Source organism: Thalia democratica, chromosome 1, assembly GCF_965202585.1.
Source record: "Thalia democratica chromosome 1, ktThaDemo2.hap1.1, whole genome shotgun sequence".
NCBI lineage: Eukaryota > Metazoa > Chordata > Thaliacea > Salpida > Salpidae > Thalia > Thalia democratica.
In genome coordinates this window covers 2,555,704-2,574,194 of record NC_139165.1, presented here as the reverse complement: position 1 = coordinate 2,574,194, position 18,491 = coordinate 2,555,704, and the positions used below count along the sequence as shown (strand labels likewise).

At 24.7% G+C, this 18,491-nt stretch overlaps 1 protein-coding gene across 1 annotated transcript; it reads right to left on the bottom strand.

The window, feature by feature from the left end:
* Nucleotides 1-1,184: 1,184 nt before the first annotated feature.
* LOC145833324 (transducin-like enhancer protein 4) lies at nucleotides 1,185-16,604 on the bottom strand. The gene is made up of 8 exons (XM_082940511.1): nucleotides 16,520-16,604; nucleotides 15,308-15,437; nucleotides 11,982-12,239; nucleotides 10,620-10,747; nucleotides 4,748-4,945; nucleotides 2,325-2,440; nucleotides 2,124-2,200; nucleotides 1,185-1,298 (listed from the first exon to the last, which is right to left on the bottom strand). Exons 1-8 carry the CDS (start codon nucleotides 16,576-16,578, stop codon nucleotides 1,194-1,196), a joined length of 1,071 nt encoding a protein of 356 aa, XP_082796637.1. The 5' UTR covers nucleotides 16,579-16,604; the 3' UTR covers nucleotides 1,185-1,193.
* Between the last annotated feature and the right edge of the window lie 1,887 nt (nucleotides 16,605-18,491).

The window sequence follows — 18,491 nt, the reverse complement described above, 5'->3', positions numbered from 1 at the left end:
AAACATAATAAAAATGGTGTACACATTTTAAAATAAATAATTAGCTTAATACTAAATAATTTGTTACTTTTTAAGTTCAAACAAATATTAATATTATTTACACACAGTGAAATAAAGTGAAGACTGCAAATTGAAAAAAACATCTTATTTAGTTAAATTATAAAAAATAGTTCAAAGCATAGCTTGCATTTTACAGGTTTTGTTCAAAAAAAAAATAAACAGATAATTACGTCTACACATGCATTACAATAAAAAACAATTAAAAATTCAATATACAAGATTGATAAATTAAATTAATGTAAATAACATGAAGTGATTATATTAATGTGCAATGTATAATAAACATACAACTTTTAAAATAGATGCTTCACTTAAATGACACAATATCAAAATGACACGAGATAATTTATAATAAATGACACGATTCAAAAAAAAATAATTTAGAACCATAATTCAAAAAGTTTAAAAAGAAATATAAAACAGCAAACACTTTGTTATCTACAAAAAGTTTTGATTATTTACAAAGTTTTATACTTATTAATGATTAAAAAAGAACACTTAATACAAAAAATGTTTTAAAGTTTTGTTTATTAAAGTTTAACAATTAATGACAGTTTTTTCACTGAAAGCACAAGTAAATAATGACATACTCAAACATTAACAAAGTCAAAAAGAAAATTGGAAAAACAATCAATCTTGCTTTTGTCAGATCAAAGTTTTTTATAAACATTTATATGAGAAATTGTTAACAAAATACTTTAGAAGTTTTTATTAGCAAAAGAAAATTGATTAATGTGAATGATAACCATAAACACATATAATTTGAATTATTTGAAACCTTTTTATTAATTGTTTTAGTCAAAAGTAAAATTTTCTGACAGAATTAAAGAGGTTTGTACAAAGTATTGTCATTTGATTTTTAAATGAAAAAAAAATCACATAAATTTGCACCATTAATGAAAGTGTTTTGCACTTTACAAACAACTCTCATCTATACATAAATTACATAGGAAAGAAATTATATTGAAATTCTTACAAAAACGAAGTATTTTTCCAAATAAATTTAATACTAAGTAAGTGTATGGTTAATCAGTTTTTTCTCATAAAAAGCACCTTTTTTCACACAAACTGATATAAAGTTGTTTCTTTTCATAACTTCATACAAAGTTTTTATATTTTTGAACTTCTTTTTGTCATATAATTTCATACAAAGTAGCTTTCTTATCGCCTGAGCCAGTTACTACATATTTGTCATCTGGAGAAATGTCACAACTAAGTACTGATGACGTTTCTTTTGTCTGTTTTAATTATTAAAATTATTATTAAATATTAGGAGAAATGTCACAACTCAATACTGATGATGTTTCTTTTGTCTAAAATAAAATAAATATTAATTAATTATTGTTAAAGCGAAATATCACAACTCAATACTGATGATGTTTTTTTTGAGTCTTTAAAATAAAGTTTATTATTAAATATTAAGTGAAATGTCACAACTAAGTACTGATGATGTTTCTTTTGTCTGTTTAAATATATACAAATGAATATAGTTTTATAAATACTCACTATTTAATACACAATGTTGCTTTATTAAACGTAAAATAACTCAGTAATGTAAATTATAAGAATGTGATTAGAAAGTAATAAAAGATATTCTAGAACAATTCTGTTACAAGGAAGCAACAACAATAAAATTAAAAATATTTGCTAAGGTTGGCTGTTTGTTACAAACTATATCATATAATTCAACTATGCAGAAGTTCTCTTCAACATTTTTTTTCGTTTTAAAATCTCCTTTGAACCCTTTAGGATTTGAATTTGTTTTTGACATTAAACTAATATTTTTATAATTTCTTTTAATGGCTAACTTAATAGCTTCAAATTTTTAATTGTTATCTAGTTATAAACCTAAATTTTATAAGAACAATATATAACATGTTAATATTGATAATAACAATCAAACCATATTGAAACAATGAAGCACCATATATTTTACCAACATTTAATATAGTAAAATTAATTTAATATAAATAATAAAAACAAACTTGAAAAAGACTTGCACCATATATTTCTTTTAACATTTAATATAGTAAAATTAATTTAATATAAATAACAAAACAAACTTGAAAAAGACTTGCACCATACGGAGTTTTCCAACTTTGAAGCATATTGTCTTTTCCTGTACTACAGAACCATTTACCTGAATAATAATATTATTATTATTGTTATATGTCCTTGCCATTCAAACAAAACAATTTACCTCTATATAAATTAAACTTGTCATTATTTATATACATTTATTTTTCATCATATTTAGAACTCACCGCTATTAGCGAACTTTAGTGATAAAACGCAAGATTGGTGCAAATTCATTCGGTAATTCTCCACAAGGTGGGGTTGTTGTGTGTCATTTAAAACTTCTATTGTGCTGTTCTCCATACTGTTATGACGTAATAATGTTTTAAAAACTGCTATGACGTAATAATAATTTTTTTACACACATTAGATTTTGACACCTCAGTATTTTATTGGATTAGTTGAACCAACACGCTTTAAGATATGGTTTTAGATTTCAAAGAGGCTTAAATTTATTTAGTTTTGTCTAATAAGAAAAAAACAGTGGACCTATTAACAAAGTATAAATTTAGTAGTTTATAGCAAAAAACAACTTTTTAACATAAATCATCGAAACAATTACAAACCCCATAGCACATAATATGTACAATTAAGCAGAAAAGTGTTTTTGTATTTAAAATTTTATTCAAATCAACTACAAACCCAATAGCGAGCCAGTCCTGTGTGGGGCAGCAACCCAAACTGAATATCTGACTTGTGAAATCGTTTAATATAAATAAAATACAAACCCAATAGCGAGCCAGTCTTGTGTGGGGCAGCAACCCAAACTGAATATCTGACTTGCGAAATTGTTTAATATAAATAAAATACAAACCCAATAGCGAGCCAGTCTTGTGTGGGGCAGCAACCCAAACTGAATATCTGACTTGTGAAATCGTTTAATATAAATAAAATACAAACCCAATAGCGAGCCAGTCTTGTGTGGGGCAGCAACCCAAACTGAATATCTGACTTGTGAAATAGTTTAATATAAATAAAATACAAACCCAATAGCGAGCCAGTCTTGTGTGGGGCAGCAACCCAAACTGAATATCTGACTTGTGAAATCGTTTAATATAAATAAAATACAAACCCAATAGCGAGCCAGTCCTGTGTGGGGCAGCAACCCAAACTGAATATCTTACTTGTGAAATAGTTTAATATAAATAAAATACAAACCCAATAGCGAGCCAGTCTTGTGTGGGGCAGCAAACTGAATATCTGACTTGTGAAATCGTTTAATATAAATAAAATACAAACCCAATAGCGAGCCAGTCTTGTGTGGGGCAGCAACCCAAACTGAATATCTGACTTGTGAAATCGTTTAATATAAATAAAATACAAACCCAATAGCGAGCCAGTCTTGTGTGGGGCAGCAACCCAAACTGAATATCTGACTTGTGAAATCGTTTAATATAAATAAAATACAAACCCAATAGCGAGCCAGTCTTGTGTGGGGCAGCAACCCAAACTGAATATCTGACTTGTGAAATCGTTTAATATAAATAAAATACAAACCCAATAGCGAGCCAGTCTTGTGTGGGGCAGCAACCCAAACTGAATATCTGACTTGTGAAATCGTTTAATATAAATAAAATACAAACCCAATAGCGAGCCAGTCTTGTGTGGGGCAGCAACCCAAACTGAATATCTGATTTGTGAAATCGTTTAATATAAATAAAATAAAAACCCAATAGCGAGCCAGTCTTGTGTGGGGCAGCAACCCAAACTGAATATCTGACTTGTGAAATCGTTTAATACAAATAAAATACAAACCCAATAGCGAGCCAGTCTTGTGTGGGGCAGCAACCCAAACTGAATATCTGACTTGTGAAATCGTTTAATATAAATAAAATACAAACCCAATAGCGAGCCAGTCTTGTGTGGGGCAGCAACCCAAACTGAATATCTGACTTGTGAAATCGTTTAATATAAATAAAATACAAACCCAATAGCGAGCCAGTCTTGTGTGGGGCAGCAACCCAAACTGAATATCTGACTTGTGAAATCGTTTAATATAAATAAAATACAAACCCAATAGCGAGCCAGTCTTGTGTGGGGCAGCAACCCAAACTGAATATCTGACTTGTGAAATCGTTTAATATAAATAAAATACAAACCCAATAGCGAGCCAGTCTTGTGTGGGGCAGCAACCCAAACTGAATATCTGACTTGTGAAATCGTTTAATATAAATAAAATACAAACCCAATAGCGAGCCAGTCTTGTGTGGGGCAGCAACCCAAACTGAATATCTGACTTGTGAAATCGTTTAATATAAATAAAATACAAACCCAATAGCGAGCCAGTCCTTGTGTGGGGCAGCAACCTGAATATCTGACTTGTGAAATCGTTTAATATAAATAAAATACAAACCCAATAGCGAGCCAGTCTTGTGTGGGGCAGCAACCCAAACTGAATATCTGACTTGTGAAATCGTTTAATATAAATAAAATACAAACCCAATAGCGAGCCAGTCCTGTGTGGGGCAGCAACCCAAACTGAATATCTGACTTGTGAAATCGTTTATGTAAATAAAATACAAACCCAATAGCGAGCCAGTCCTGGGGCAGCAACCCAACCCAAACTGAATATCTGACTTGTGAAATCGTTTAATATAAATAAAATACAAACCCAATAGCGAGCCAGTCCTGTGTGGGGCAGCAACCCAAACTGAATATCTGACTTGTGAAATCGTGCTGACATATTTGCTTGTCGTCTCCTTGAACGTTCCAACACCTGACCGTGTTGTCCAGACCTCCGGTCCACAATTTGCTTCCATCGTTCGATATGTCGATACATGAAGCTCCGTCTGTATGACCTCTGAATTGCCTGTTGAGTAAGTAGAAGTTTTATTTTAATTGTTTTATGTTTAATTGTTTAATATACTTGATGTTTTTACTTATACTATTTTATAATAATTCGTTTGATATGTCTATACATGAATTTGTATGACCTCTAAATTGTCTGTTTGGATGATAAATATAAATATATTATAAGCTAGTAGGATACGAAAATTAACTGTTAAAATTATCAAGTTTGCATAAATTTTTGAGCCATTTCAATTATCAGACCACAACCTTTAAATAAACTGAAACTTATGTTTCGCTCTTTATGTAAAATGTTCTTTATGAAAAAACATAAAGAACGAAACTCAGGTATCACTGTATTGAAAGGTTGTGGTGTGATGATTGAATTATTATCAAACTTTTATGTGAACTTTAGCTTGCCACAAGGGATACGAAAGTCTTGCCACCGATGTTTATTTTAAAACTATATATATATATATATATAATATACTTTGAAACTGTTGAAATACAAATAAAATGTGATGTCTTACTTTACACACTTGTGATAAATACGTTAACTAAATTTTTCATTTTCATCCAAGTAATACAATAACCAGCAAGCTAAATTGTCTGCATATAATAATTAGATAAATTTATAAGTAGCATATTACACAGATGTCTATCATTATAAGTATACCCTCAGAATCAAACCATAAAATAATCAGCAATAGCTTAATATTCTTTATTAGATTATCAGAGTGCTAAGTTTTTTACTGTACATATTGCTATATTAAAAATAGGCAATATATTTTATATTTATAATTTTATATTTATATTTTGGATAATAATTACAACATAAATTAAAACTATTTTAGATAAATATATACAAGTATTTTAGATGAAAAAATATTGGTTATTATCTAGTGTGCAGAGAATTTTTAATTGGTCGCCACAGTTAGTAGTAGATATATCTAAATATAAAATTAAGTTGTGGAAAAAATTTTGCATTATCTAATTTCAGTGTAATGCGACAATGTTCAAATACATTGGAGTTAATAAGACTTGAAGCCATTTTAATACATTTAAACAAACCAAATTTATGCAAAAAGAAAGAATTTTATTATACCCTAGCCTTATTTAGTTAAGACCATTTTGTGTTGATTTTTAAAGCTTTGTTGATTACATTTTCGTTGATTACATTTACGTTTACTTAATTGATCAGTCAATTAATTTGTAAAAAAAAAAATTTTTGTATATATACTTGTTGTGTTTTATTTTATTGTTTCAATTGTAGTTTCCCTGAAGAAAATTTGACGAAATATATTGGAATGAAAAAATTTGAGTGTTCTTTTATTCATTAAAAAATTATAAAATTAAGCCTGATGTTTAAATTATTAAACTCATAAAATAATCACTCAAATATTTTAATGTATTTATTTGAGCTTTTATAGTTTTAAATTGAATAGCATTGTTAATACATCTGTTTTGTTAAATTGTTAAAGTTAAATGTTCATTTTAAAAATAATACCTTATACTAAAAATTTAGTCTATTAAAATACTAAACTTTAAACAAGTTTTTTTTAAACGAACTCTATATCACACTGAACTAAGTAAAGTACTTACAGTTTTTTACTAGAACAAAAACTTATTTTTTTCCTTATGCGATTAAAAAACAAATACATCTTAAAACATTAATAAAAATTAAAAAAACAGTTTATACTATAGATGCTTGATACCCCACAGGGAGAATTAAATAATAACAATTAAATTAAATTTGTAATATCTTGCACCAGACAAATTTGTATTAATGTTTAATATTTACATATGTTTGCGGTATTTAATTTAATTCGTCTGTTACCCATTAGTGTGTCTAATAAAATAAAAGCTTTCAATGTTTTCAAATTAGACCTTAAAAATGTCATTATCTTCTTATATTAATTAATATGTGTAAAGAGTCATAATAAAAATGTTAAAACTTTCATAAAAAAATTTGTCAAAAGATAAATAAATTTCAAACTTTAGATAAAGAAAATGAAGTAAATGTATACAAAGTTTAACTAATTACAACAATCTTTAAACTAGATTTTTTCTAATATTTTACTTTGTGTTCAAAGTTTTAAAATAATAATACAATTCTAAAAAATATATTTTAAAAAATATATATACAGCTCAACAATTGTTAAACAAATAATAACATAATACCATTAAAATAATGAAATCAATTTGAAACAAAAGTGTAAATTCGTAATGAATTATTTCGAAAGAAGTTTGTCGCAAGTGTATTGATTTATTGACTTAAAATTGACGAGAAATTAGAAAAAACCGCAACCCTCCAAAGAGAGCTTTAGAATGAGATCAATAAACTTCGACGATAAAATAATCGATGCGTTTAACAAGTTTATAAAATTAAAACTAGTAATGAATTGTGTCAGAAACTTAATATATTTGGTTAATTTTATAAAATTCCTGTTGAAACATTCAAAGTGTGGCAAGGTTTATGATTAGTGTTTGATGTTAGTAAATTAATATTTAATGACTGTTCTGAAACGCGAATAAATTATTCAAACTCTAGTTTGGTGAACATATTTTGAAAAAAGAATTTGTTTAAATTTATCACATAGGTAAGTTTATTTTATGTTAAATTTAAAGTTATTTTTACTGGTTAAAAATAGACACAAAAATTGTATAACACATCTATAAAAATTGTTATGAATTATTTATTTTCTGTAACTAATTCGAATTCTGTATAATTGATTAGCAAGAACTTCTTTTGTGGAGTATATAATATGCATTTTAAAAGACGTTATATCTTATATTTTAAAATATAACAAATATTGTAAAAAATCGGATATTTTAAAATAAATGTAAAGTTATATTGTTAAAAATAGCAAATATACAAAACTAATTAACCTAAGGTAGATAATATTTAATTTTAATTGGCTTGTTTGAAACTAATCAATATATTATTATCAACATATTAAAAAATTCAATATATAAGTTCAAAACTAATGGTTTTACTTTCATTTTTTTTCATAATTTTTTAATTACTGATTATCATGACTAAAAACATTACTTAACACAATAAAACATATGATACCAAATAAATGAAAACATTATCAATTTTAATTATTTTACCTTTTACATTTCCTTATAAGATAGTAGTATAAATGTTATTAAAACAAATATATTTATCAGATATTATTAATACAAATATATTTATCAGATATTATTAATACAAATATGTTTATCAGATATTATTAATATAAATATATTTATCAGATATTATTAATACAAATATATTTATCAGATATTATTAATACAAATATATTTATCAGATATTATTAATATAAATATATTTATATGCATACATTATTTGACATATATACAAGAAAAATCAATACGAAATTTTCTACTGATATTTAGTGGTAAACAAAAACAAGGTAATATATTTTCATTTGTTTATTTACATAAAAAAAAGTTCAACGGATACTTATTTTAAGAAACACATAAAAATATTTGGAGTATAAATAACTACTTTTTTGCTCTAATTACTATTTTAGTAAATTTTTAAAATATCTCTAAAATTCCTAACCCACTGGACAAAACAGTTTTTTCTGTAAATAAACCAAATAATGATGTGTTTTTATTTTAAATGTTTATTTATACATAAACTTTCTCAAAGATAGTTAGTTTCTTTAAACTTTTGTGTAAAAACAAACACATTTAGTTGAAATTTATTGTGTGAGTTTACCTTTTTTTTTCTTATGTTACCTCTTTCTAAACTTTACACTATCATATGTATTAATTTTAGTAGCTTATAAAGTTTTTTTATCAATTTAAAGTTTATATATTCTTAATTTTTTAATTTTGGTCTGTGAACTTTTTCTAATTTTACTATTGCATGTATTTATGTATCGAAACTTTAAAATAACTTAATTTAACTTTCTATTCTATTTAGTTGTTATAAAACCAAAAGATTAAAACTTTATTTTGTTTGATACTAATAAAAATCTAGTTATGCTAAGTTTATTTTAAGTTAATTTAATGTTTTGAAAAATTAACTTACCATTTCTATGCAGAACATAATATATTTAAAATATTTAAAATCAACAAAAATGTTGTAATGTAAAATTTTAAAAATTTTAGCTTGTCATATGTTTATTATTTAACCGAAAACAAAAGTTAACAAATATTTAGGTGAATTTTTAGAAATAAATTTTAAACATAAATATTTGTTCAGCTAACAAAACACCTTTTAACAACAAATTACGCTTTAAATTGTGTTTTTAATTTAAAACTTTTTAATAACTATTTATAGCTTGTACATTTTAATTTATATATTAAATTGAAATAAATTTTAACAAAGCTTAAAACTACATTTTAAAAATATTTTTTTTTACTTTTATTTTTATTTTAGATAACATTATATACCGTGAAGTTTATTCAAGTTAACAAACTTTTTAAGTTAAAAAGTTTAAAGAGTATTTTTATTAATACTGTAAGTTTACTATGTGTAAACATAAAAATTTGTAAAAAAGCTAGAAACTTAAAACAATTTTTTATACAAAAAAACTGCTGATATAATTACACAACAATTGAAAGTAAATATAAACAAGTTACTTACAGAAAAGATTTTAAAACCTTACAAAATAAACTAAATTTAAAAATAATTTTATTGTTAGACTTGATGATTTTCTACACATTTTTAATTAAAAGCTCTCAATTTTTTACATAAACTTGAAAAAATCCTACATTTTAATGAGTAAATAATTACCTTTTACGGTCATAGTTTAAAAATTATTTGAGGTTATAGCTAATCCTGTTAAGAAGTAATTAACTATGATTGTTAATAATAATTAGTGGTTCACCAATAAATATTTATATATACACTTGTGGTAATATTTCGGTTTAAATTATGGGTACCTCTAAGAACATTTTAGCCACAAAAATAACTGGCAATTAACTGATACATATCTGTGGTTGTGATTAAATTAATTTATTACCTTCGATAAAACAACTAATTTTGATAATTTTAATTCTTTTTTGTATTTTTAAATGAAAAATTCCAATGAACAGTTTTAAGCATTTTACATACTACAAAACAAATCGCTCTCTACACTAACAATTAAGCACCACAAAACCAGTTTAGTTAAAAGTATAGATTTAAACAATAGTTAAAGTTTAAAGCGATTTAATCTTTGTTTAATGAATTACAACGACTGCTGGATTAAAGTATTCAACCAAGTTGGTTAACACCTGTCGATATACAGGGTTTCAAAACTTTATTAGATAAAACAACAAATATAATTACACAGCCATTAAAACGTAAAGCTTTTTAATCTATTGCTAATGAACTATAAATATTAAACCAAGTTTCTTTACACCGATGGAAACTAACCACATAATTACACTTTTTAAGTAAAAACAAATTCTTAGTGTTAGTTTAGCTAAAACAACACAAACTTTCAATTTTAATATCTAATTTTTTATTTCCTTCAGTGAAGACAATTTATATATAGTTTTGTAACAAGTTTAAACTCATACATATTAATAATATCTAAAATGTGACAGTAATACGTTTCAATCTTATGATTGTTTATACCGCTAAGAAAAATAGTTTTACATCAAATGATATAACTCTCAATTTTATAGCGCTATCTTTAAAGATTATACTCATTCAATATAACTTAAACTTTTTTTTCAATTTTGTTACTCACCTTACAATTTTGTGGTTATGCAAATCCCATACGGCAATGTTACCATCTGAACAGCAACTGAAACACAATTTTGAATCTTTTGAAATCGCTAGAGCGTAGCAAGCCTGTGCAGTACATGTAAGTTCAGCCTGGAAATAATAAATAATAATTAATAAATGTAAGTTCAGCCTGGAAATAATAAATAATAATTAACAAATTTAAGTTCAGCCTGGAAATAATAAATGATAATTAATAAATGTATGTTCAGCCTGGAAATAATAAATAATAATAAAGATTTTTTTTGTTAACGTAAAAATAAAATTTAAGTTTTTCCTATTAATATAAATAATAATAAATAGATGTTATTTCCTCATTAACTTGATTGTGATATCATAAAAGAAAAAAACGAAAACAACTAAAAATTGAAATTAGCACAACACTAAAATTAAATATACATACGACTGTAATTTAATAAATCTAAATATAAATCATAAATACACATTATAGACGTTTTTTAAATATTGAGGCATATTTTTATAGTTAAAAAGTTAAAGACTGTTTTATTACCTTTTTTTAATTTAACTAAAATAACAATAATGTCTACATTCAGATATATCAAGAACTATAATGCAAAGCTTAGTTATAGGAAAACATAATGAAAATTTTACTATTAAAACATTGTTTATTAATTATAATTTCATAAATTTATGTCCTAGGTCTGTTAGCGAGAATTGTAAAATCAAAAATTATTAACTTATATTATATTAAATATAAACTTCGACCTCTTCAAGGTATTACTGGTAGCCTTTAAAAGTTTAAATAGTTTTCTATATGACGTAATAAAAGCTGATTAACCTACAAATGCGCTAGTAGCCGATAATCTGGAAATTTATACATCACTCATCGACTAATTTGAATTTAACAAACTTTACTTTTTACCTCAGCGAACCTAATCATTTTAAATTGAGCAAAACAGTTACTCAATTGTTAATGTTACAAGTTGCAGCTATTGATCAAGATAGATAATGGTCAATAAACAATGAGAATTATGTTAATTGTTGTACATATTTAACTCAGAATGTGATTTAACTTAGGATATTGTTTTCAAAATTCATTATGAGGTATGAATCAAAAGCCAATTTTAAAAAGCCTAAAATAAAAACTACTTAGTTATTGATAAATTGAACGTATAACTTAAAAGTATAAGATATTACTCAGAAGCTAGTCTTACAAATAAAGATAAAATAAAAACTAATTAGTTATTAATGATTCAAACAAACAAGCAACCTTCAATCTAGGACCAGCTTGATTAAGATCCCACACACTCAACTTGGAAGCTTCATACATTTAATTATTATATAAAATAAATAAAGTAATAATAACCTTCAATCTAGGACCAGCTTGATTAAGATCCCACACACTCAACTTGGAAGCCTCACCGCCGACCAAAAGCGTCTGATTGTCGTGAAGTAGTTTGCAGCTTCTTATGTACGAGTCGTGGTGCAAGCAATCCAGTGTTGTGATTGGCTTGCTGACGACAGATGCCGGCTGCTGATTGGTTGTTGGAATGTTCCACATTTTAACACTTCCTTTACCTCCGGTGTAGATGTGCTTGTCTGTAACTGTTACCGCGCATACTACCTATAAAAAAATATTATTATAAATAAATGACGTATGTAAAATAATAAACAGTTGTCTGTTACTGCGCATGCTACCTGTTATGAAGATATAAAAATTTATTTAAATTAAATAAAACGTTAAATATTAATAGCATAAAAGTAATAATTAGATTAGGTCATTAGGAGCCAAGCTGTTTGATAAAGTAGTAAAAATTTTGTTAATTGATTCTAAGCCATTAAAATTGTACATATAATGTAAATTTCGATTTTAATTCGGACTATTTTTATTCTTGTAACTGTGCTTTTTAGTAATAGAAAATAAAACAATCTATCAGTAAGTTAATTATTGATTTTTTTAACCACTAGCTGGATTAATACTTGTTTGAAGAGGAAAAAAAAACATCTTGAGTATTGACAATTGAATTATGTGTATTCACAATTGAATTATAAACTAATTTATGTGTATTCACAATTATTTGTTTGTAATTGTTTTTGAGGTAAATGAAACTAACTAGCTATACCAACTTTTAGAAGATTTTTATCAAAACATATTATGATGCAGTTTATAGTAACCGTATAGGATTTGAATAAGCAATAAACTTGGTTTGAACTAAGTTCAAATACTGTTTAACCCTTTATTTTTCTTTTTAATAAGCTACTATTACAATTCGGAAACAATAAAGTTAATAATGAGGTTAATTGTTATTTTATTGATTATACACTAAATAATAGCTAGTCACATTGTTTATTAGAAAGTTTTTTTTTTTATTCATGGGTTCAAATACTAATAAAAACCACATTTTTCTTTGAACTTAACAATGTAATTTAATTGTTTACTTAAAAAAGATTATTAACTTTTATATAGGGTAAGTGACCCAATTTGGAAACTATTAAAAAAGAAAACTAATTCAATTATTATTTGTATGAAAAACTAACTAGAAATGTACAAACTATAGTTTAAATACTAATTTATTTTTATTTCTTTCATATAGGCAATAGTTTAATAACTTTATTTTTCTCAGACTACTTTTGTTAATTCACACGTCACAACAAAATAAAGTAGAAATAAAAAATATTTAGTTTAAAAAAGTAATATAACTACTAGAGCTATAAGAAAACATAGAAAAAAAGCTGCAATTTCATTTGATGACATTTTTTAAAATAATATTATAATAAATACTTTTAAATTTTTTTTATTTTTAAAGTTGTTTATTAGTAAAAACCATTAAAAAACAAAATTTTCTATTTCTTCAATTTAAAAACAAGATGATTCAGAATTTACATAAAAAACTGATATATAATATACGCTAAAATCAATTTAGCACGGCGAATTATGCATAACATATTTTTTTCTAATAATGTTTTTAAATAAACATTTACATAATACTTCTTATTAAAAACGTTTGCAAATTACAAAACAAACTGTTCAAATATACATATTTATCAAGAATTTTGTCTGAAAAATGAGTTTTCAAATATTTTTTTAACCTAGGTTAATTTTATTCATACTTGGAGAAAAAAATAAAATAGGCTAGCGAAATTGAATAAAAAATTTTATCTAAAAGTATTTACTACATCTACAATAATTAGAATGTAAATTAGCAAAGAAGTTTTAAACTTTTTATTTACGAATTACTGATTCCTAAACATTAATACAGAACTTTTTTTTTCATTTTTAAAATTTAAAATATTACAAAATAATAAAGCTTCAATACGCGAAAGGTAATAGTTGTTTATAACTACTCTTGATATAATTTGAAAAAGTTTAATTAATTGAATTGTTTCAACAAGTACCTATTAAGTACCCACCTCAATAACCAACTATTTATTGAAATTGTTGTTGAAATTGGAACAATATGATTTTTGTGGTACAAAATCTAGTTTTGAACAAAACTGTTTTTGTTGTTTTAAAAATAGCCCGAAATTAAAAAAATAAAATTTTAAATATTAAAAGTTTTTTGATAACAAATCGTTCAACTTAATTAAACCGTCTTAAAATTATCCTATTTTTTCTATTTAGTTTGTTGATTTTTAGTTTTGTTTCCTACAAAACAAAATTTGTTGGAAATCATTGTATATAAAATATATAGCTATTCCTACCTATAATTTCGAAGACAGAATTAAACTGCTTGAAAAGAAATTCGGAAACTTATGAATTTTTAAAACAATAATTTATTCATTAAATATTTAATATAAGCAACTTAGTGGTGAAATAACTAAACATTTAGAAAAGTTTGAATAAAAACAAAAGATTTATACATAATCCTAATCCGATTTATCTTTATTTCAAAAAAGTGGTGCTATAATTTTATAATGCTATTAAATGCACATTAATTATTCAAATAGTTCTTTAAAGGGCAATTTTATTATAACGTTATAAATGGAAGCCAATAAATAATAAGTTCATTACAATACAGTCATCTTAAAAATGTTTTTTTTTGTGATAACCTTATTAAATTAAGTTAGAAATATACAAAACAAATAGATAGTAACTTAAATTTAATAATGAAATTTGAAACGCATTTTAGTTATAAGTAACCAACAAGTTATATCTGTGTCTTATAAAATCTAAATTAATATAGACATTAATATTAATATATTTTATTTAATTATCACTAGCTTTAAAGTGCATATCACACACTAACGAAGATAACTGCTTCTAATCGTTTGTAAGATCATATTTTTTAGCTATAAAATAAATAAAATTTAAATTTATTAAGTTTATAGAACTTTAGCTTATAATAATGTTAAGTGAGTCAATCATTGAATAGTATTTAAAACTTTTAAACATACTTTTGAAAAAAGTGGCTGTAAAACAGAAATTACCAATAACGTTATAAACTACAATTAGTTGTAGCAAACTATTTAACTTCGTCGTTATTATATGATGACATTTCAATTACGTATAAACATACTTCAACATGCAATAATGACATTACTGGTTTACTTAAATAGAATGTCAATACTAATATAATTAAATTTTATATCTTAGTTTATAAGTAGCAAGATATTTATTCTTCTGCACCAAATACAGCAATGACAACAAATTTTGCATAAACTAAATATTTGAATAGTAAAACATGAACATACCTCGCCATGCAAAAGTGTCATTACTGGTTTGCAGCCAGTAGGAATGTCACCACCGGCCATGTAATCTGGGGGAAATTGAAACGGTTTAAATTCACCGTTGAAACCGCTCTTGTGAAATGAGTACGGAGTTCTGTTGGTAAAAAAAGATTGTAATTTGTAGAAATAAAGTTGTTAGTTAATCATAATATAATACATTTAAACAAGTACGGCGTTCTGTTGGTATACAATTGTGAGTTATCATACTAATAAGTTTTGTTAAATCAATTTGAACAGACGTATTATACTAATTATTAAATTAAGTTTTGTAGTTAACTGGGCAAATTTTCTCAAGGTTTTCAAAATTTCTTCCAAGATTTTAAAAGTACATACTTTTGTGTCTATTTTTATTTTAAAATTAAGTTTTACGTAAAAAACTCTGTTAAATAGTATACAAACATTGAAACTACACTGTTAAGCAATTTTTAATTTGTATTGTAATAAAAAAAATTTGACGATAACAAAATTTTTTATCTATATGGCAAATACTTTGTGTCAAATCGAAAGTTCACTACTTAACATGTTTTGTTAAATCAATGTGCACAGGTATTCAAGAGAAATATTAAGGAATTTATAAAAAATAAGCAAAACATAAGAAGTAGCTTGTTATACAAACATGGTCCAATAAAATGTATCGTCTAATCCGGGGTCTCCTTAAGTCATGTGGTCCCCTGAAGGCCATAATCAGCAAAGGGGGCACAGGGGGCAATGAGGCCATAATTTGAAACTTACACTAGATATTCTGGAGTTGATAGTGAAGTGCAAAAAAAAAAAGTCTAAGGCTTATTTAAAGTAAGTTTTCTGAGAAGTCTTGACGGAGGGGGCCGTATAATTTTTTATTTCTTCATATGGGACCTTATGATAATTTTGGGAAAGCCTTGTCTAATCGCTGTCAACAAAAATAAGTATTAAAACTTATTAATGTATCACTTTAACAGACGAAAATTTAGTTTGTTTTTCATAATATAAAAAGAAAATATTATTCAAACAGAAAAAGTTAAGACATTGAATTGTACAACAAACTTAATTGATAAACAAACATACATATATCTTAGTACCTAAATACTATGCATAATAAAGTATTATAAAACTATCTCATTTTAAGTTTATTATGTAGATTAACATTATTATACTCCATAATAATGATAAACAATTAGTTAAAACATTCAAACTAACTCATTCTGAGGGCTTCTCATATGAAGATGGTGTTGTAAATCAACATTGTTATATTTCATTCCACTATTTTGTTGGTGTGGGTAATTGTAATGGTTTGTCATGTATGGAGAAATTCGATGTCTCAATTTACTATTCAAAGCTGTTGGCTGCATTATACCTGAAAATATTTATTTTTAATAATATAAAAAATATAAGGTTAATCCTGTTAATATTTAATTGATAATAATACAAAAAAGTGTATGGTTAAACGCGATGTCTTAATATACTGTTAAAGCAGTTAGCTGAACTATTTCAATTTAAAAGGCAGGAATAATTATTAATACCTGTGCATTTATTAGCGCTAGTACCTTTAGAAATTATTATGATCAAAACATCAGTTTATATGAATAAAATAATAATTTTATTAAAAAAAACATGTTAAAACTTGTAGGTTTTTTAAAAATATAAATATTGAATTTGTAATAGAAAGATTATAAAATAGTTCACAAAAGTATTTCAACAAACTAATCTTACCAGAATTATGATCTGGGTTGATTGTTGGATTGTGCACAGAACTGGGTCTTGATACAATTGAGTTATTCGTTCGCGGTTTAGGTGAAATCCCCTAAAACAGAACAATATTTTGTTGATCGAATGCTTTTTATGATTTAAAATGTTCAGCATAGTTTTAATCCAGACTACTATCAGAACTTTTAAAATAAAGTTCTTTCAACTTGAGAATCATACAGTTTTTTTTTAAAGATATAGATAATGTATTGCTTTTACTGTAAATTAAAAATTCAACTTAAAAATATATTGTATCACTTTTTTAATAGACTAGACAGAATGATGTTCAATAACTTTTAAGATAAAAATAAAACATAAAAGAACGTTTAGAATTATATAATAACTGTCTACCTAGTTTCGAAAATCAAAAGTTTATAGTTACAAGTGCACTACTTTTCAAACCTCATTAATTTTGTTGTTCAGTACTTCCTTCTTGGGGCTTACAGGTGAGTTTCTGGTTGTGGTTGGAACATTTTGAGTGCTCGAAGTTACTCTGTTGTCACGAGGCGATTGCCTATATAAATTGAACAAAATTTCCAAAATAATAATAAATTCTTATATAAATTGAACAAAATTTCCAAAATAATAATAATTTCTTATATAAATTGAACAAAATTTCCAACATAATAATAATTTCTTATATAAATTGAACAAAATTTCCAACATAATAATAATTTCTTATATAAATTGAACAAAATTTCCAAAATAATAATTATTTCTTATATAAACTGAACAAAATTTCCAAAATAATTATAATTTCTTATATAAATTGAACAAAATTTCCAAAATAATAATAATTTCCTATATAAAATGAACAAAATTTCCAAAATAATAATAATTTCTTATATAAATTGAACGAAATTTCCAAAATAATAATAACTTATTATATAAATTGAACAAAATTTCCAAAATAATAATAATTTCTTATATAAATTGAACAAAATTTCCAAAATAATAATAATTTATCATATAAATTGAACAAAATTTCCAAAATAATAATAATTCCTTATATAAATTGAACAAAATTTCCAAAATAATAATAATTTCTTATATAAATTGAACAAAATTTCCAAAATAATAATAATTTCTTATATAAATTGAACAAAATTTCCAAAATAATAATAATTTCTTATATAAACTGAACAAAATTTCCAAAATAATAATAATTTCTTATACAAATTGAACAAAATTTCCAAAATAATAATAATTTCTTATTTAAATTGAACAAAATTTCCAAAATAATAATAATTTCTTATATAAATTGAACAAAATTTCCAAAATAATAATAATTTCTTATATAAACTGAACAAAATTTCCAAAATAATAATAATTTTTTATATAAATTGAACAAAATTTCCAAAATAATAATAATTTCTTATATAACTTGAACAAAATTTCAAAAAAAATATTAATTTCTTATACAAAT